Source organism: Bubalus kerabau, chromosome 13 (assembly GCF_029407905.1).
Source record: "Bubalus kerabau isolate K-KA32 ecotype Philippines breed swamp buffalo chromosome 13, PCC_UOA_SB_1v2, whole genome shotgun sequence".
NCBI lineage: Eukaryota > Metazoa > Chordata > Mammalia > Artiodactyla > Bovidae > Bubalus > Bubalus kerabau.
Window position 1 is genome coordinate 8,004,810 of NC_073636.1, and position 22,083 is coordinate 8,026,892.

The window sequence follows — 22,083 nt, forward strand, 5'->3', positions numbered from 1 at the left end:
GCCTTTATCTTTGGTTTACTTCCAAAATCTGTTATCACCATTAATATTTCATGTATTTCATGTAGAAAAATTTTGTATTTATATAAATGTGTATTTAGAACTCCCTCGGGCTTCCCTTGGTGGCTCAGAGGTTAAAGCGTCTGCCTGCAATACAGGAGACCTGGGTTCTATCCCTGGGTCGGGAAGATCCCCCTGGAGAAGGAAATGGCAACCCACTCCAGTATTCTTGCCTGGAGAATCCCATGGACAGAGGAGCCTGGTGGGCTACAGTCCACGGGGTTGCAAAGAGTCGGACACGACTGAGTGACTTCACTTCACTATCCTTTTTAAAAAAACACTCATAGGATCATGCTCTAATACTTTTCTTCTTTCCACCTCATGATCTGTTGTGGAAATTTTTCAATAAGAAATTATAATGGTTTATTTATTCCTAAAATCTTTGTTGTCTACCCTTGTGTGGAAGTACTGAGATTTTATTTAATCACTCTCTTATTGATGGGCATCTTATTACATCAATTTTGGTCCTGCTAGTATAATTAATGTTTTATACGACTGAGTGACTTCACTTTCACTTTTCACTTTCATGCATTGGAGAAGGAAATGGCAACCCACTCCAGTGTTCTTGCCTGGAGAATCCCAGGGACGGCGGAGCCTGGTGGGCTGCTGTCTATGGGGTCGCACAGAGTCGGACACGACTGAAGCGACTTAGCAGCAGCAGCAGCATGTTGTATATTTATTTTTGTATTCTCATATATGTTTATGTCATAAGGCTAATTTCTAGCCATGAAATTGTTAGGTCAAAAGATTCAAGGTTTTCAATTGGCAGATGTTTCAGTTTCCACTCTTAAAATGTTAATTTATCGTTGTATTCCCACTTGTAGTGTATGCAAATGTGTATTTCCCAACACTACCTCTGGATTTTATCAACTGTGCTTTATTTTTTCCTCTTTGCTTGCTTTATTTTTTTAAGTCATGATGGAGGTTGAACCTAGTTTAATATGTTTGTTAGCCATTTTTTATCTTTTTAAGCTTACCATGGACAAAGCACCAGACTAAGTGAATTGCTTGTTCGTTTAATAAATTATTTGCATAATCATGCGAAATGCCGGGCTGGATGAAGTACAAGCTGGAATCAAGATTTCTGGGAGAAATATCAATAACCTCAGATATGCGGATGACACCACCCTTATAGCAGAAAGTGAAGCAGAACTAAAGAGCCTCTTGATGAAAGTGAAAGAAGAGAGTGAAAAAGCTGGCTTAAAACTCAGCATTCCAAAAACGAAGATCATGGCATCCGGTCCCATCACTTCATGGCAAATAGATGGGGAAACAGTGGAAACAGTGACAGACTTTATTTTTTTGGGCTCCAAAATCACTGCAGATGGTGACTGAAACCATGAAATTAAAAGACGCTTGTCCTTGGAGGAAAAACTATGAACCTAGACAGCATATTAAAAAGCAGAGACATTACTTTGCCGACAAAGATCTGTCTAGTCAAAGCTTTGTTTTTTCCAGGAGGGCCTCCCTGGTGGCTCAGCTGGTAAGGAATCCGCCTGCAATGTGGGAGACCTGGGTTCGATCCCTGGGTTGGGAAGATCCCCTGGAGAAGGGAAAGGCTGTCCACTCCAGTATTCTGGCCTGGACAATTCCATGGATTGTAAAGTCCACGGGGTCTCAGAGAGTCGGACACGACTGAGAGACTTTCACCTTCACTTCACTTCATGTATGGATGTGAGAGTTGGACTATAAAGAAATCTGAGCACCGAAGAATTGATGCTTTTGAACTGTGGTGTTGGAGAAGACTCTTGAGAGTCCCTTGGACTGAAAGGAGCTCAAGCCAGTCAATCCTAAAGGAAGTCAGCCCTGAATATTCATTGGAAGGTGTGATGCTGAAGCTGAAGCTCCAATACTTTGGCCATCTGATATGAGGAGCTGACTCATTGGAAAAGACTCTGATGCTGGGCAAGATTGAAGGCAGAAGGGGACAACACAGAATGAGATGGTTGGATGGCATCACTGACTCAGTGGACATGAGTTTAGGCATGCTCTGGGTATTGGTGATGGACAGGGAGGCCTGGCATACTGCAGTGATGGGGTTGCAAAGAGTCTGACACGACTCAGTGACTGACCTGAACTGAGTGATAAGGGAAACAAACATTCCCTTAGAATTAGGAAAGATTCTGTTTTTTTGTTTTTTTTTTTCCTGTTTGTTTATTTTACTTTACAATATTGTATTGCTTTTGCCATACATTGACTTGAATCTGCCATGGGTGTACATGTGTTCCCCATCCTGAAACCTCCCCTCCACCTCCCTCCCCATCCCATCCCTCTGGGTCATCCCAGTGCACCAGCCCCAAGTACCCTGTATCATGCATCGAACCTGGACTGGCGATTCGTTTCACATGATAATTTACATGTTTCAATGCCATTCTCCCATATCATCCCACCCTCGCCCTCTCCCGCAGAGTCCAAAAGACTGTTCTATACATCTTTGTCTCTTTTGCTGTTTCAAATACAGGGTTATCATTACCACTTTCTAAATTCCATATATATGCATTAGTATACTGTATTGGTGTCTTTCTTTCTGGCTTACTTCACTCTGTATAATAGGCTCCAGTTTCATCCACCTCATTAGAACTGATTCAAATGTATTCTTTTTAATGGCTGAGTAATACTCCATTGTGTATATGTACCACTGCTTTCTCATCCATTCATCTGCTGATGGACATCTAGGTTGCTTCCATGTCCTGGCTATTAAAAACAGTGCTGCGATGAACATTGGGGTACACGTGTCTCTTTCCCTTCTGGTTTCCTCAGTGTGTATGCCCAGCAGTGGGATTGCTGGATCATAAGGCATGTCTATTTCCAGTTTTTTAAGGAATCTCCACACTGTTCTCCATAGTGGCTGTAGTAGTTTGCATTCCCACCAACAGTGTAAGAGGGTTCCCTTTTCTCCACACCCTCTCCAGCATTTATTACTTGTAGACTTTTGGATCGCAGTCATTCTGACTGGCGTGAAATGGTACCTCATAGTGGTTTTGATTTGCATTTCTCTGATAATGAGTGATGTTGAGCATCTTTTCATGTGTTTGTTAGCCATCTGTATGTCTTCTTTGGAGAAATGTCTATTTAGTTCTTTGGCCCATTTTTTGATTGGGTCATTTATTTTTCTGGAGTTGAGCTGTAGGAGTTGCTTGTATATTCTCGAGATTAGTTGTTTGTCAGTTGCTTCATTTGCTATTATCTTCTCCCATTCTGAAGGCTGTCTTTTCACCTTGCTAATAGTTTCCTTTGATGTGCAGAAGCTTTTAAGGTTAATTAGGTCCCATTTGTTTATTTTTGCTTTTATTTCCAATATTCTGGGAGGTGGGTCATAGAGGATCCTGCTGTGATGTATGTCAGAGAGTGTTTTGCCTATGTTCTCCTCTAGGAGTTTTATAGTTTCTGGTCTTACGTTGAGATCTTTAATCCATTTTGAGTTTATTTTTGTGTATGGTGTTAGAAAGTGTTCTAGTTTCATTCTTTTACAAGTGGTTGACCAGATTTCCCAGCACCACTTGTTAAAGAGATTATCTTTAATCCATTGTATATTCTTGCCTCCTTTGTCAAAGATAAGGTGTCCATATGTGCATGGATTTATCTCTGGGTTTTCTATTTTGTTCCATTGATCTATATTTCTGTCTTTGTGCCAGTACCATACTGTCTTGATAACTGTGGCTTTGTAGTAGAGCCTGAAGTCAGGTAGGTTGATTCCTCCAGTTCCATTCTTCTTTCTCAAGATCGCTTTGGCTATTCGAGGTTTTTTGTGTTTCCATACCAATTGTGAAATTATTTGTTCTAGCTCTGTGAAGAATGCTGTTGGTAGCTTGATAGGGATTGCATTGAATCTATAAATTGCTTTGGGTAGTATACTCATTTTCACTATATTGATTCTTCCAATCCATGAACATGGTATATTTCTCCATCTATTAGTGTCCTCTTTCAATAATGTATTAGTTTTGCCAAACATCAAAATGAATCTGCCACAGGTATACCCGTGCTCCCCATCCTGAACCCTCCTCCCTCCTCCCTCCCCATACCCTCCCTCTGGGTCCTCCCAGTGCACCAGCCCCAAGCATCCAATATTGTGCATCGAACCTGGACTGGTGACTCGTTTCATACATGATATTATACATGTTTCAATGCCATTCTCCCAAATCTCCCCACCCTCTCCCTCTCCCACTCCCACAGAGTCCATAAGACTGTTCTATACATCAGTGTCTCTTTTGCTGCCTCGTACACAGGGTTATTGTTACCATCTTTCTAAATTCCATATATATGCGTTAGTATACTGTATTGATGTTTTTCTTTCTGGCTTACTTCACTCTGTATAATAGGTTCCAGTTTCATCCACCTCATTAGAACTGATTCAAATGTATTCTTTTTAATGGCTGAGTAATACTCCATTGTGTATATGTACCACAGCTTTCTTATCCATTCGTCTGCTGATGGGCATCTAGGTTGCTTCCATGTCCTGGCCAATATAAATAGTGCTGCGATGAACATTGGGGTACAGTGTCTCTTTCACTTCTGGTTTCCTTGGTGTGTATGCCCAGCAGTAGAATTGCTGGGTCATATGGCAGTTCTATTTCCAGTTTTTTAAAGGAATCTCCACACTGTTCTCCATAGTGGCTGTAGTAGTTTGCATTCCCACCAACAGTGTAAGAGGGTTCCCTTTTCTCCGCACCCTCTCCAGCATTTATTGCTTGTAGAATTTTGGATAACAGCCATTCTGACCAGTGTGAGATGGTACCTCATAGTGGTTTTGATTTGCATTTCTCTGATAATGAGTGATGTTGAGCATCTTTTCATGTGTTTGTTAGCCATCTGTATGTCTTCTTTGGAGAAATGTCTGTTTAGTTCTTTAGCCCACTCTGTGATTGGGTCTTTTATTTTTCCGGAATTGAGCTGCAGGAGTTGTTTAAGTGCTCAATATGTGCCAGACATAGCTGTAAGTTCTTTACAGATGTTCACTTATATTAGCATCACAGCAGCCCCAGTGGGCACAGGGATTATGTTACTTTACAAATGAGGAAGCTCAGGTACCAAGTGGTGGTTTTGGTCAAGGTCGCACTTGGTTTGGGAGAGGCCTTCTGGCTTTCTGTCCTCTTCACTTACCCCCTGATAATGCGTGCTTTTGTTTTGCAAAAGTGTTGCTTCTGTTTTTATGTGATGTGTGCTTATTATTAATTATTTTTGAAAGATGTTTTTTATGCTGTGCATTGTATAATTTTTTGGATTACAATTCATAATTGGCATGATTTAATTTTTAACTTAAACAACTAGTAGAAAAAGTAAAGTTGTGGATAATAAAATTGTTAATAATTGTCAAAAAATTGTCAACATTGTGAAGACGGCTTTGTTCCCTCAAGTAGATGTGTAATGAGTACCACTTTACACAGGATTTATTCACTTTTCTTTGTCAACCTGTATTCCAAATTTGTACTTATGAATTATTGAAAGTTTTTTTAAAAACATCTGCTTTTTTATTTTTATTTTATTTTTTTAAAATTTTATTTTATTTTTAAACTTTACAAAATTGTATTAGTTATGCCAAATATCATAATGAATCCGCCACAGGTATATATATATTTTTTTTACAGGTCATAATTTTTTTTTTCACCAGTTATAATTTTTTTTTTCAAGTTAGTGCAATGGACCACATATTAAACATAAACTACAATTTGCAACTTTTAGCAACATAGTCTATGAACTTGCTGCTCAGACTGGAGTGCTTAGGTATCTATGAATTTTTAGCAGGGAGTCTGTGAAGCCATGCAATAAAATGTATTACTCTTTTAAGCACCATTTCTACTAAAAGATTGGTGGGGGTGGAATATTAAGTAATTTAATTGCTTGACATTTAAAAAGAAACTAATTCTGAACATAAAAGACAAAAAATTTCACATTGATGGTCTCTACCATAGAGATCCTGAAGGTATGTATCAGTTCATTGTGTAGAAAGGTTTCAGCAGTTAGTGGTTGCCTTTGAAGTCAGTTGGGGTCTTGGAAAGTTGTGAAACGAGTGAACTAACCAACATAAAATGCTGATCAATAAGGCTGAGCAAGAGCCCTGCATTTTAGCATTCATTTACTATATATAGTATCGATATCAAAGTGTTAACCAGTAATCTTTGTTGGGTTGTTGAAAAGAATAATACTATTAAAGAGACATTTTGTTTTAAATCTTGGGAATATTTTCTTGGATTTTATCAAACCCCACTTTTAAGTAATCCTGAGTAAAATTAGGGTTTACTAAAAAAAAAGATAATTTGGGGGTTATTGTTTGATTTGCAAAAGCATTGAAAATAATATTTCTTTAAATAATTTACTTCTTTAGTTTCTTCAGCTCATATTCACAGTGTTCAGCCCTACATAAAAATATACATAAAAATAAAGCAAAGAACCACCAATAGTTTACAGACTTTTCTTTTTTTTTAATGTAAAACATTGTGGTGAAAGATTAAAAGCATATAAATTTGAAAATTTGAATACCCAGTATTTTGTTTTTTAAAATATCTAATAAGTTTGAGTAAAAGCAATATTAATAACTGCCTTTAATTTTATTCTAGATAATGAGATCAGGGCTTGAATGTGCCACTTTATTTTTATTTTTTTTTTGGAGTATAGTTGATTTACATGTTATGTTGGTTTCAGGTGTATAGCAGAGTGATTCAGTTATACGGATACGTATATTCATTCTTTTTTAGATTCTTTTCTCATATAGATTATCAGAATATTGAATATTGTTCCCCTGTGTTACACAGTAGATCCTTGTTGGTTATCTATCTTGTGTATAGTAGTGTGTGTTTGTATGTTCGTCCCAAGCTCCTGATTTACTCTTTCTCCCCACATTTCCCCTTTGGTAACCATAAGTTTGTTTTTGATATCTTTAAATCTGTTTCTGTTTTATAAATAAGTTAATTTACATCATTTTAAAAAATTAGATTCCACATATTACTGGTAGTATATGATATTTTTTTCTCTGACTTACTTCAGTTAGTATGATAATCTCTGAGTTCATCCATGTTGCTGCAAATGGCATTATTACATTTTTTTTGTGGCTGAGTAATATTCATACACACAAACACACACTCAAGTAACCCATATTCTTTATCCATTCAGTCATTGGACATTTTGATTGTTACCACTGTTTTTTATTAATAAATATGACCATCATCATTCAACTTGTAGAGTGACATGAATATATTCTTGAAGTATGCAGATGATAATAGCTTTTTTACTTAAGTGACTTCAGAAAGAAAAGAAGGGCAAGGTGGGTGATAGGGAACCTTTAAGTAGGGGAGTTGTAGGAAGAGCAAATTAAAGAGTTAGCATGCTGTCCTGGGGTGTATTTTCTGTGTGGAATTTGCACCCATTAACAGAGGAAGTATAAAGCATTCTCTTTGTGTAATAAACTAAACAAGATAAAAATATACTTTGTTCTTTTTACTTTTACTTTGTTTTACTGCCATTTAGACTTGACTGAGGAAGAAAAATAGAGGTCGGTAGAATTGGCATAGTTCTTAGTTTGAGTTTCTTTATTTTTCACTGTTATTTGTTCATTCAGGGATTTTTATTTATATCATCTGAAACTCTGTAGATTGCAAATTTTCTATAACATGGCTAATTACTTTTATAATAAAGAATATACATAGAACAGAAAGCAAATTGTCCAGGATAAAAAAAAAATCTAATTTCTTTGACATTTCTTTATGCTTTAAGTAGAAGATGAACCAGAAGTGAGAATTGAAGAGTTGGAGAGTTTTGTTTTGTTTTTTGGTGTCGGGACAGGCAGGGGGAGGGGTTGTTCATAAGACACAAGAAGATTACTAAAATAGAGGAGGTGGGGGAAGGAACTTTGTAAACTGAGAGGTGTGTATACAGGATGGTGATTATATGAGACTCCTCTAAGATGTGCCCCTCAATTTTCTGTTCTTGTTATTTTAGGGGGAGAAATCCCGTGTTTTGAGGATATGATTTCTGTGATATGATGAGGAGTACTAGGATTTTAAAAAATTACTGCAAATATATGTTAGTTGGCCAAGTCCAAATTGTAGTGACAAAAGAAAATAATAAAAAATCCATCGCAACTCTGGAAAACAGGAAAGGATGCTGTCAGTGAACATTTGGGGACTTCCTGGTAAATATAAGACTGATTAGATTATTAAAAACCACTACTGAATAGCTTATAGCATAGGGAAAATTGCCTGTGGGTAATATTGGGGTAGGTAGATCAGTGAGTTCAGGATCAGTGAATCTAGATGAGAAATATACTAGTTTCTCCCCTTTACCACACTAAGGGCAAAACCCACCTAGAAAGTCTCACAGTCATTTATGGGAAGGGTGGGAGTTGGCGAGACTCTTGAGGAAGGTAAAGCAATGTCCTGAATCAATCATAAGTATTGAACAGTCTAGGTCTTTATTTAAACAGATGAAGATAATGATGAAATACTGGATATTTGAGGGCTTCTCAGGTGGTGCCAGTGGTAAAGAACCCACCTGCCAATGCAGGAGACACGAGAGATGCAGGTTCAGTCCCTGGGTTGGGAAGATCCCATGGAGGAGGCCATGGCAACCACTCCAGTATTCTTGCCTGGAGAATCCCATGGAAAGAGGAGACTGGCAGGCTACACAGGGTTTCTGAGTTGGACACGACTAAAATTTATCAACTTAGCACACAGCAGTGCTAAACAGAGGACTCATTCTAAAATAGGCAGAGCAAATAGCCCAGAAATCAGTTAATATATAAAAAAAAGCAAACTGAAAATATTTAGTTTCTAGAGAAAATAACAGTGAAAAAAACCTCTTGACAATTATTTGATTGCCAAGTACAACCTATGGAGGCCAAAAAATATAGAAGGTACTAGAATCCAGAGTGCTGAGTTGATATCAATCCAAAGAGCAAGTGCACAGAACACTTGCTGACTTAAACACTTACATTTACAGGTCACATGCTTTTGAGGGGAGAGATCTTTGGGTTTCCAGTAGATGAGAAGTTATAATTAAGGCCTCTGCATAAGGCCAAGGCTCTTCAAGATAAGGTTTTAATGGAAGAGTCTCCAGAAAATGAAATTTAACTTCCAGCAGAGAACATCAGAGAAGTTTTCTTCCCTTGGTATTTCTGTGTAAGACTAAAAAGTCTTCCCCTAAAAATTTGTGGCCATAAGCTTGTCTTCATGTGGGTGTGAGATTCTAATTTATACTAACTGCCTAGTTCAGGAAACTGCAGGCAGAGAAAATTTTTAAAAAATCGTCAAATGTTCATAGTGCTATGAAGCACCTAACAGAAACAAAAGTAAATACTCTTTTAAAGGCGGGTACATGTTCAAGATGAGCCTTTTAGTATATCTCTTGGTAGAGCCTGAATGAAATGCTTTGGAGAAAATCAGCAATCATGAGCAAGAGTAAGCAGGGAAAAAACCCCAGCAACATTAGACTTCTGTGATATTAAAATTAATAGGAGTATGGAATTATATACAAATGTTAAAAGAAATAAAATGGAAGATTAAAAACAAGAGCAAGAGACAGAATGCTGTCAAGAAGTACCAGGAAGATTTGAAAAAGAGCTTGTAGAAATGAAAAATATAATAATTATATTGTAATTGGAAAACATTGAATGGCTTAAATATATGAAACCTAGCTGAAGAGGGAATTAATGAACTAGAAGATAGATTTGAAAAAACAGAGAAACGGGAACATGAAAGACATAGAGTCAGAAGAATAAACATGTCTTAATATGTGTGAAGTTGGAGTTCAGAAAAAGAGAATGAGGAGACTGACAGTCTATATCCAAAGGAGGAATGAGCGTTTTCCGAAATTAAAAGATATCTATCATTAGACTGAAAAAAAAAAAACAAAAACAAACCCCAACACAGTAAATCCAGAGGAAGCAAAATACCTGGATAATACTTAGGACAAAAGGAAGATAAAAGTAACCAGAAATAGCTTACCTGCAGAGGTATAAAATTAGACCAGTAGCAGACTTTTAAACAACTGTAGATGCGGTAAGAGAATTTTAAATACTAAAAGATTACAGATACCATCTTGAAAGTAACTAGCAAAATCAATCAAAAACAAGTGTTTTGAAATGTATTTTCAGACAGGTATCAGATTGTTAAAAAGATTAAAGTGTGACTATACTATATGGGTTAGCATATGTAACAACAAGAACTCTTTAAGTTTGCAGAAGTATAAACAACTAGTTTTCGAGAGTCATTTGGCAAAATCTGAGAAGCTTGAATGAACATTTCTCCAATGATCTGGAAATTCTGCACACACACACACACATATATATATATATATATATATATATATATATATACACACACACACACATATACATATATGTATATATACTCATGCTTACATATACCTTAGCATTGTTTATTGATCTGTTTTGACCATAACATAAACTTTCAGGAAACAAAATTTACTGTGTATAGCACACTTTGATCCACCTCTGTGCCTTACCACTTTTTCCCTTTTACCTTTACTCCTCACCTATGACCTTGACCTACTAATGTGATTTTATTGATGGGTTGTAAGCTGTAGTTTGAAAAACACTTCCTTAAAAAAACTCACATATAAGTGTAGGAATATTCATACCAGTATCATTTGTAAAAGTGAAACACTGGAAGCAGTCTTAAGCTCTTAATAAATGGAGAGTGGACAAGTAAACTGTGGCATATTTCATGTAAGGTGAAGAAGACTGTGTAAAGTGTTAAGTTTTTATGAAGCTTAAAAATATAAAGCAATACTATGTATAGTTTTATGGATGTATGTATATATAAAATATATAAGGAAATCCATGGTAATGATAGACACCAAGCTTAGATTATCTCTAGGAGGAAAATAAAGGTATTCTGTTATGTAGGTAACAATTTTTCTTGAACGGAGGAGTAGATACATAGGTGTTTGTTAAATGATATCTTATACTCCTTTGTATGTCTAAAATATTTCACAATAAATTTTTTGAAAAGGGAGATAGTGATATTGACAGATTGAGATTTCTTTCAGGGAACAGAGCAAAAAGAGTTGGATTTTATAAGAGAAAAGTTTGAGACCTAAAAAATAGATTCAAGAGATCATCTGTGAAGTAAGAATTCCAGAAGTGAAAAATACATACTGTAAAAGCAGTAGACAATGAAATGGTAGAGTAAAATTTTCCTGAACTGAAGAATGCCATCAAATAAGATATGCTGAAATCAAATTTCTGGTATAATCAAATAGTGGTCAGATTTTGAATTTCAAGGATCAAAAGAAAACCAAGTTTCCAGATAGAGTAAACAGACTTGCCCTAATGCAAAAAAAGTATCAGATTGGCATCTGATTTTTCTTTTGCAGCACTGGATACTAAGGAACAGTGGAAAATTTCTATAGAATTCTGAGGTAAAAGTACTATGATCCTAAGGTTCTGTATACAGGCAAAATTGTTTTAAAGTGTGAAGACAAATATAAAAGAACTCTGAGCTATAACACTTACAAATGAATATATTATTTGGAAGTACTTAAGCAAAATGAAATGAGTCAGAGAATTCTGGATGGAAAAAAGAAAGACATGCACTAAGTATAAATGAACAAAAGCAAACAATAAACCGAAACAGTCAGTGAAACTTTTGGTTAAATCTAAAAACTTGTCGCTAATGTACTTTGATGTATATTTGAGGTATAATATAAACAGAGAAAATATTCCTAATAAAATGCAAGATCTGAAAAAATGACCACTAGGAAATAAGATTTAGATGTTTTAATAAGAATAAAACCTGGGCTTTGGCAGGTGATGAGTGGAGGGAGGAAAGTAAAAGAATACTATGCATAGTTTGCTATGTAAAGTATTTCTATTCATAGAACTACAGAAGTGGATACTTTTTGCTTTACTTATGAAGGAATATAGAAATCTTGAAAATTTGAAGAGACTTTTGTTAAAAGATGGCAGGGTATCAGCTCTCTCAAACTTCATCACATCTTTTTGAAACAACTAAAAATGTATTTTTTTTTTAAAGAAAAATATGTTGGGCAGCAAGAAAGGGTGACATTTGTATAGCAAATTTGGGGGGAATTCCCTGAAGATAGAAAGTAGATGGAATGAGAGAGACAGAGAAACAAGAGCAGAGAAAAAACTGCAAGTGAAACCAAGTTTTTCCTTGGTACACTTCAAGAAACTCCCATCCGTTTTAACAGTTTCAGAGGATTCAAGTGGTCTGTGGCATAATCATCAGATTAATTATTTTAAGAGCTGCTTGTACCAAATGGACTCTTTTCTTCTTCAATTGTACAGAATGATAGTCAGCAGTGGTATTTGTCTCTAGGATAGGAGACATGGCTTCTGTTCTGCATGTGATGAGTCTAGGAAAGGCTTCTGATTGTGGATGCTGTAGTGGAGAGAGAGCAAAGCGGAGCCTGAAACACAAAAGGGGGGAAAGGGAAGATCAGTTCCACGGATATGAAACACAGTAAAACAGTCTGCCCCAAAAGTAAAATCTTCCTGTTGTTTTCAGTCTTTCAACAACCCACTTTATGACATACATTCTAAATTGAAACCTCTGGATATGCTCTGCCCACTCACACTCATCCTGAAATCAACTCTCCAATTCAGGGAAGATTCCTTCAGAAAGTGACAGCCCTACAGATCTACATTAGAAACCCTGGCTATTTAGCTAATTCTGGGACACCATTCACAAATTTGGAAGATCAATGATTACCAGAAAACCAAAAATATGAGTAGAGGATGAACTGAGAGAAATTGACTCCTGAAAAATGAGAATGATACAAGATGTAGGTAGAACCTAAATGTAATTTGCATCCTTAGAGATTTAAGATCATAAAGCAGCTGTAAAAATAAGCCAGCTTGTTCTGAAAGCAATCTGCAGAGTTCTCAGAAACAAAAAAATATTGCTAAAATAAAAAATATTCAAGGGAAGGGCTGAAAGTTAAATTAATGATATAGAAGTAAGGTTGAGGAAATATCCTAGAACCTGAAGTTTAAAAGATGGATATTGGAATATGAGCATTTGTTTAAGTTACGTGGAACATGGAACCAGATATGTGTTCCAGGAATGTGAGGGAGTGTTGAATATTAACAGAGATTGGTATATACAGATGTGCAAAGATGGCCAAGATACATAAGGTGAATAAACGTGTTGCGAGAATAGTATTTTAGTATGTTTGTGATCATAAATCATATGCATGTTTGAATATGAATGAGAAAGATGAAAGGACATGAATGATCTCCTTTTGGGAAAAGGATGGAGGGATGAGAGAGGAATACTTTTCATTTTTCTTAAAGCATGGTATTTTAAAAGGAGTATATTTTTATTTAAACAATAAGTTATTAAAAGTAATGTTGCTTGAAAAGGAGAGCAACATGAGGTTAGCAGGTATTACTTAAAGGGATTACTATGATTTATGCATAGTCTCAAGTCCATAATTTTCTTTGTAGTGTACAATTTTTTCTGTTACTTCTTAGCAATTGTCTCCTTCCCTTACTTCCTAGATTCTCAACCGAAGTGTATTTTCACACACTTCTCTGAACCTTCTTTACGCAGAGTATTGGGGCGGGAAGTGCTAATTCCTTTGTTGCATGTGAATTTTATCAGAGAGGATATATATGTGGAGAATACCTTCAAGTAAGGATATTTTCTAGGTATTGCTTTATGAATAAAGGGTAGTATCAATCCAACACCTTCTGTGGAATGAGTCAGGATGTAAATAAATTATGTTAATGATTAATAAAGGGAAAAACAGGAGAATTCCATATTTAAGATTTTGAAGTATATTCTGGTGGGATTTTTTGGGATGAGAGTGGGAATTGCTCAATATCAGAACAGTAACATGTGAGTATAATCACAGAGGTGTGAAGTGGTGATCTGGACCACCTGAAAGGCCCCATCCTTTTTGTGAGGAGATGGATATGATCCTTGATCTCAGTTTGCTACATCTACTGTAACCTCTGACCCCTCCACCATCACTGAGGATGCTTCTCTAAGGCCTGAAGAAGCGGTAGAGGATCACGAGAGAGCGAGTGCCTGAAGATCCTTGCCTGGGACAAGCTATGGGAAGAAAAGTCCTGCAGGTATTCTTCTTTTGTGTTTTACTTGGTTGCTGTGTTTTTATTGGAGAAAATAATTCTTTTCCTTGGAAGGGGTGAGGAGTGGTTGGTGGGAGGTGGGAGATGAGAAGGAGTAGTTCACTTTTCACTTTCATGCACTGGAGAAGGCAATGGCAACCCACTCCAGTACTCTTGCCTGAAAAATCCCACAGACGGAGGAGCCTGGTAGGCTGCAGTCCATGGGGTTGCTAAGAGTTGGACACGACTGAGCGACTTCACTTTCACTTTTCACTTTCATGCATTGGAGAAGGAAATGGCAATCCACTCCAGTGTTCTTGCCTGGAGAATCCCAGGGACGGGGGAGCCTATGGGCTGTCGTCTATGGGGTCACACAGAGTTGGACACGACTGAAGTGACTTAGCAGCAGCAGCATTCTTTTGTAAGTGTGATAGAACAGTTGGGAAACAGTACCAGCATCTTTCTGTCCTTTTCTTTTTCTGCTTTTACATGGTGTTTTCTGTCATCTTCAAAATAAAAGAGGCTATTCTTGAATCACAGATTCACTTCTGTGGTGTTAAGATTCACTAAGAACATTTAGGTACATAGCATGCTGACATAATAGATTACCTAGTTGCAAATTTTAAAAACTAATGGTAAATGTTTAGATCTGTGAATGGTATTGAATTTAAATTTCTGAATATATGCTTAAAAAGCTTGTTTGTAATTGTTATTTTTTCTTTTGTGTTAGTTTAACCATTTGACACTGATTTATTTCTTTGGCATGAAGATTTAATACTGATATGCACTTAAGTAATTAATTAACTGGAGCACCTTAAGTCTTACATTTGTTATTTTTCTCTAGAATAGTAGTCTCAAGTGCCAGGAGCCCAGCTCTAGTTCCAGTGCAACTTAAACATATTGCAAAAAATTATTTTCTTCAAACTGTATGGCAGAGAATTTCATTGAGATTTTCTAGGTACTACTTATTGAAGTTTTAGAAATGGTATATTCAGATATATTCTTGATAATTTGTTAATTCTGTTGTGCTTTTTTAATGATACTGTAAGAAGTATGCTTGAGTGTGGGGAGGGGTTGTTTTTGAAAATTTAGAGCATTTGGAACATATAACAATTCAATTAAGTGAATATAGACAAAAATATGTCAATAAAATTGACCAAGGAAAAGTAAGTGAAATGACAGGATATGCTGGTAGTTTTCTTCTTTTCTGTTTGAATGAAAATAAGAAATGTTCTTAATAGAGATTTTTGTGTCATTTTCTCTTCCTTTTTTTTTCTAGCATGAACATTAGGAAAAGACCTCTTTTTATTTCATCTTGTCTTCCAGTCCATTTTGAATCAAAAAAGACTCATTGAAAACTCCTTTGAGAAGAGTTTTGAAGAAGGAAAAAGAAATACTGTTGAGAGAAGTTGTGCAGACCAGAAGGGAGATAGAAACACATGTTTTGGTGTGTAACACCAGCAGGACTTCATAGAACGTGGAGAACTGAGAAGAGAGAAAATTAAGAAGTGACTGAAAATTGTGGGGCCTGGTGGGAAAGTACTGGCCATCTACTAATGTGGAAAGGCAGTTAATGCTTCAGTCCCAGGGCTTTTTGTCTCTGCTGTGCAGTTAGCATAAATTCTTCTCACATTCTGAACCGCCCCTTTATCCTCTGTGAATGATGGAACTCTACTTCTGTTTCAGCAGTGCTTCCAAAGATGAGTGAAAATATATAGTGTCTGCCAAAATCTGAAAAGTGTAGTCCATTTACTTATCACTAGAGCTTTGTAAGGTACCCGCTCCTGCATTTTAAATTTCTGTAGTTCGCAAAACCAGCCATTGTAGGGTGTTTTTTTTTTTTTTTTTGTCAATAAATACTAGATTGTCAACGTGAAATATAATGATTCTTCATCATTGTGGCAGTTTTCTCCAATTTGATATCAATAGTCACCTTGGTGAAAACTAAGATTTTATTTTTTACACTTAAATAATTATGTTGTTTTTGATGTGTCATTGTATGAGTTCCTGTTTTTCTTGAGATTTTAACAGACCTTGACTTACTGTATATGTCAAAATAAAAATCTTTAAATAGTAAATATGTTGTAATATTGTGGATACTGATCTTATATTAATTTTTCACTAAGTATTGAGTTTGATTTTCATATAAACCCTGACCCTAACTGTCATATTTATCTCAAATTTTGGAAATTAGTTTGTGTTATATAACAAGCATCTTATGGATTTGGCTTCTGTGTGTTTTAAATTTTACTTGTTTTAAGCATTTTTTATAAATAATGTACTCATTCTATTAGGCAGCTTTTCTTTGGAAGTCAGGAGGACTTTATGTTTTTGAAACTGTAATTGGTTGTTTAAGTTCTCCAGACCAGTAATACAAATTCTGAATCTTGTTTCTAATTCCATCTTTTCTTATTTTAAGGACTTTTAGGATACATTGTGATCCTTTTTGAGCATAATATCTCAGTAGTGAAGAATATGTTCTCCTCATCTTTCTCCAAGGAGGATTTCTTGATTGAAAGTTCCTCTTGTACACTGGGTTCTCTTCTGAGTACCCTCTTACTAATGCAGAGTGGTTGTGTGTGTATATGAAAGGGCATGATGTTGTTTCAGTTTGACATAAGAAATTGTACAAACGTGTTTATTAACTGCATTGCTTGTTGTGGCAAAAAGCTAGAAATAACTTTAACACACATCAAGAGGAAGAATGTTTGTGATGGAATGTTACAAAACTCTTAAAAATGGGTTCTCTGTTCATTCTAAGGAGTGTGTGTGATTTTTTTTTAATAAGTGAAGAAATTTAGGTATAATTCACAGTGTATCCTATTTTAAAAAACTTTGTTTCTATGAAACATGTTTTATATATTTTTTTTTGTTTTATATATTTTAGATAAATGATAATTATCTTGACATATGGGATAGAGGATAAGGAAGAAATAGGGATGATCTTTTTTTTCTTTTCATATATTATCACATTCATTTATATGAAAGTGCTACTTTTTATAATTTTTCAGGAAGAGTTTAAAGATTATCAAGAAAGTACTTAAATGTAGTTTTATAGTATTTTATAACTTTATAAAAATACAGAAAAATAAAAATACTTGTAGTGGTCAGTGATATATATACACACACACACACACATATATATATAGGTTGCTATTACTGTGATAAGGAGGATGCAGTATGGATTATGATTCCATGGGAACACTAAGAAGCCAGCTTTATCTATAGGAAATAATGAGAGTCAGGGATAGTATGGACGTCTGAAATGTGGTCAAATGTGAGACACTAAATTGCCCAACAAAATTTAATTGAATTTACTTGCGGCCCTTCTTTCCTCCTTCTTAGAAAGGAGCAGGCAGAAGAGGAGCATCCAACAGTGTAAAGAGGAAAAAGCGGAATGTTATTTGAATTCTGTGCTGGAGAACAACACACTAACTAGAACTGGGCATGGTGAACCAGGCTCGGACCAAAACATTTCTGGGCCTCTGTTTTCTGAGCTATAAGGACTTTGTACTCAGGGCTTTCCTGGAAATAGGATTACACAATAAAGAATCCCCGCATAATAGAGAGTTAATTTTAAGTTTTAATATTTCCTCTGCTAGTAAATATTAATAGCTTTACTGTGTTTTGGAGAGGGTGGGGTTAATATAGCGATACATGTAGATGTGAAGTTGGCCATTACTTTGCTCAACTAGAGTATAAGAATATTTATCTTTTAAGACCTGATAACTATTACATAAGGAAAATTACTGCATTAGTAAATATTTGTGGCTTCCTTAGATTTGTACAGGTAACCTCACGAGTTCATAGGGTGTAAGTGATAAAGTATAACTTAAAAATACAGAAAAGTGACAGTTAATAGATCTGGAAGTCTTAGGAAATGCTTTTATAGTATTGAGGGAGACAAAACTTTAAACTTATTTTGTATTATGCCCAGGGAATTGTGTGTATAACTTAAAAAACAATTAACCTTGAGTTTACTTGAGGAAAAAACATAATGTCTGTGGGATAAAGATGAATTTTTACTATTAAGCTTCCTATTATGTCAAGTCACTGAACTAAGGTTTCACAGGCAGAGACTCTATTTGCTTTTCATTTTTGTCTCTACCCTTTCTCTTTCTCTCAGCTTGAATACTCATAAGTCCCTTTGATTATTTTAATACATGATTATAAACTTAAATAAATTGTATTAGCCATGTTTTTCTCCTTTCAGCTGGGTTATCAAAGGATTATATAAACCAGTATTTTCTAAACTTCAAATAGTTTTGTACAATATTGTAATCTAATATATGTGTGTACAGCATAAACTGTAATCTGATTTGTGAGTTGTGGTTCTCTATTTGCTATCCATATGTTTTAAAAGACTTACCTGTTATTTGGGTTTTATTATAACTCACAGGATAATTATAAAGATTTGACAGTGGATAGGATAGCTTTGATGGAGAAGGCAATGGCACCCCACTCCAGTACTCTTGCCTGGAAAATCCCATGGACAGAGGAGCCTGGTAGGCTGCAGTCCATGGGGTCGCTAAGTCAGACACGACTGAGCAACTTCACTTTCACTTTTCACTTTCATGCATTGGAGAAGGCAATGGCAACCCACTCCAGTGTTCGTGCCTGGAGAATCCCAGGGACGGGGGAGTCTGGTGGGCTGCCGTTTACGGGGTCGCATAGAGTCGGACACGACTGAAGCGACTTAGCAGCAGCAGCAGCAGGATAGCTTTGAAAACTATCAAGATTATACAAACAAATTGTTATTATTTTATTCACTGGTTTAAAAATATTAGAGGTCCTAGAACTATATTCTTAAGAGCTGAAAATACTTTGGAAATCATTTACTGATTTTAGGTGTAATTGAAATGGTACAGTTTTATGAATAGCAATATTTCCATTATATTAGAGAAAATTGAGATGATTTTACTAGATGACTACTGATTATAACCAGTATTATTCAATGAGTTATGGAAATATATAAGATATTACCAAAATTTAGGAACAATCTGGCACTTTTCAGAGTCAATAAGTAGACTTTGTCAAATAGTTAAGTGGCTCTGAAAATATCCAACATTATCCCATAGTTTGGGACCACAGTGTATGACTACAAAGTATTGAAATTTATTACTTTTTGTTTCTAACTCACTTTGGCCAAAACTAAACTCATTGTCTTTTCAAGCCTTTTCACCCTGTGGAGAAGGATCCTTTCGTCTCTTCAGTTACAGATAGCTGGATAACTTGTCTGAAGTTGTCATTTATTACTCTTCAGTAACACCTATTTCCAGCAGGTGCTAAATTGTTAAAATTTCTTCTTTAAAATGTCTTTTTTTTTTTTTTCCGGTGCTTCTGTTTCTGTCACGTTAGCTATGACCTGAAATCAGACTCTAAATATTTTTCATTTGGGTTATAATAGTACCCTCATAACTCATCTGCCTATCTTTAAAAATCTTGCTTCATCCCATCCATACCATTCTCAAAAGCAACTTTCTAAAGGTAAATTTGATGAAGTCACTCTTTTGGTGTCCTACCCTTTAAAAGTCCTGTGATAAAGGACTGAACTCATACAAAGGGCCTCTTTATAACCCTGCAAGATCTTTTTCATTATATTCCTTGTGCTTTGTGTTACCCCTGGTACTTTGTATGTCATTAAATATTGGCAGAAGTAATTCTGGTAGGTCCTGAGAGATTGGAAAAGTATAAAATGTATATTGAGAAATTCTCTTTATCTTCCTAAAGAACTTTTTAACACACAGTTTTTATTTATTTATTTTTTTTGTTTTATTTTTTTTGTTTTCTTTTTCTTTTTTTTTTTTAATTTTATTTTTAAACTTTACATAACTGTATTAGATTTGCCAAATATCAAAATGAATCCGCCACAGGTATACATGTGTTCCCCATCCTGAACCCTCCTCCCTCCTCCCTTTATGAGCCTTTGTCTCCATTTCACATAGCATAGTACTTGGCAATTAGTAAGTGCTCCATAAATGTTGTTAATTTGATCCATTTGAAATCATTTGAATCTAAATATTGATGGCAGCAGTGAGTATGGGACATAGTTGCTTTGGCAAAGAAGTAATCAGTTTTCATGTTCCATTTCCACTCTAGTTGAGACAAAATTATACTGTACATCTTCTGAGCCTAGCAATCTCCTTTCATTTTTAAGCATTTATGTGGCTTATTTTGGTCTTATCCTTTTTTTCTATGTCTATTTTTTCAATAAACTTCCATTTTTGTTCTCTTTCCTTAACCAATTTAAAGATGGCTTGTGGGTACTTCCTGTCTATGACAGGACTTGATTTTGTGAACCATTGATCAGCTAAGGAGATCCAAACAAGAAAAGATGAATCATTAAAAAAAAAAAAAAGCTTCTCTTCCTTTCTGTGTGTAAAAGATATACATATTTCCCTAACAGCCAGTTAAAATTCAAACTTGCTGATTTACCAAATTGCCAGTTAGATGTCACACTTAATTGTTGGTCTTCTGTGTAGTCTGGGTATTAGATGGCTTCCCTGGTAGCTCAGCTGGTAAAGAATCCTCCTGCAATGCAGGAGAAGACCCTGGGTTGATTCCTGGGTCAGGAAGATCCCCTTGAGAAGGGATAGGCTACCCACTCCAGTATTCTTGGGCTTCCCTGGTGGCTCAAATGGTAAAAGAATCTGTCTGCAATGTGGGAGACCTGGGTTCAGTCCCTGGACTGGGAAGATCCCCTGGTATTAGATAGCATTTAGATTGAATTAGTCTCGGGGACTTGATCAGTGAAAAAATTGAAAAGTCATTCATTAACCATTAGTTGTAGATGTTTTTCCTGTTACAACTAGTACCGATTTTTAGTGTCCGATTTACTCAAGGTTCACTTTGTCCAGAATTTAATAAATAATGAAATTTATATAGAAATTATATAGCAATATGGGTGTTAAAAATAAGCACAGACAAGTTCATAAACCCTAAGGTAAATTCTTTCACTTTTCCATTTAGGCACATTTTACCTTGAATTAGGACGAAGGATTTAGTGAAACTGTGCTATGTACAAATCCATTTTTCAAGAACAGCCAATTAAGCACTTAAATGCTGTTCCTCCTTTTCATAATTTTTCAAGTAGGGAATTCATACTTGACTCTTTTTCTCTGAAAGAATTAAATAATCTGTCAGTGGTACGCCTCCTTTTTTCTTGCCCGTGGAGATAACTTTGGTTTCTAAATTACTACTTGGTCACTGTGCAGATCCTACTTTGTGAGCATTAACCACTTGTAGTGGCAACGATTCTAACCACGTCCTCCCACTCCAGCCCCTACAGTCACATACATAATCAGCTGTTCAAAATTATTATCCAAGGTGGCAATTTCCTCCTACCTTTAAACTTGTACAGATAATCTTGTCAAAGGATTCTTTCTATGATGAATTTTCATTTTTCCAGAAATAGCTCAAGGTGACACTTTCATTTCATAGTGCTGTTTAGTTGAGTTTACTAATCTTTATTAAATAAAGTTTCCAGAGTCATCACCAGTTATTTCTTGAAATAGGACCTCTAAATTTAGCTTTGATTTGTTTACTTCTGTTTGTTTTTATTGTTGCAGTGAAGGAACAGAATGTGTATTTATTGCCTCTATGCAGAAACTGGCTCAGAATAGAAAACACCAGGCTACTTCATCAAAACTGTTCATGCTCATTTATAGTTTAACTCAACTGACATTTTTAAAGCACTTCTAATTATGCTCCCCTGGTGGCTCAGATGGTAAAGAACCCGCCTGCAATACAGGGGACCCAGATTCCATCCCTGGTCAGGAAGATCCCCTGGGGAAGGAAATGGCAGCCCACTCCAGTATTCTTGCCTGGAGAATCCCATGGACAGAGGAGCCTGGTGGGCTACTTTCCATGGGGCCACAAAAGTCAGACATGACTGAGTGACTAGCCCAATGTTGGTGTTGCTTTCAGGTACTTGGAATACGAAGAGTGAGATAAAGATTCTGACATCTAAGATATTT

General features: G+C 35.8%; 1 protein-coding gene across 4 annotated transcripts in view; it reads left to right on the forward strand.

Annotated features, from left to right (window-relative positions):
• The window catches only part of MACROD2 (mono-ADP ribosylhydrolase 2), a 47,208-nt gene extending 28,859 nt beyond the window's left edge, over positions 1-18,349 (forward strand). For 2 of the 4 annotated variants that reach the window (XR_008701331.1, XR_008701330.1), the window contains exons 3-4: positions 13,891-14,113; positions 15,387-17,097. Coding sequence is in view for 1 of the 4 variants with exons in the window: in XM_055543451.1 (XP_055399426.1) it covers positions 17,453-17,610 (158 nt within the window). In the remaining 3 variants the exon portion in view is untranslated. Of the gene's footprint in view, positions 1-13,890; positions 14,114-15,386; positions 17,098-17,452 lie in introns of those variants that run through there. The other 2 variants (XR_008701332.1, XM_055543451.1) reach the window with 2 other exon arrangements.
• Positions 18,350-22,083: the final 3,734 nt, after the last annotated feature.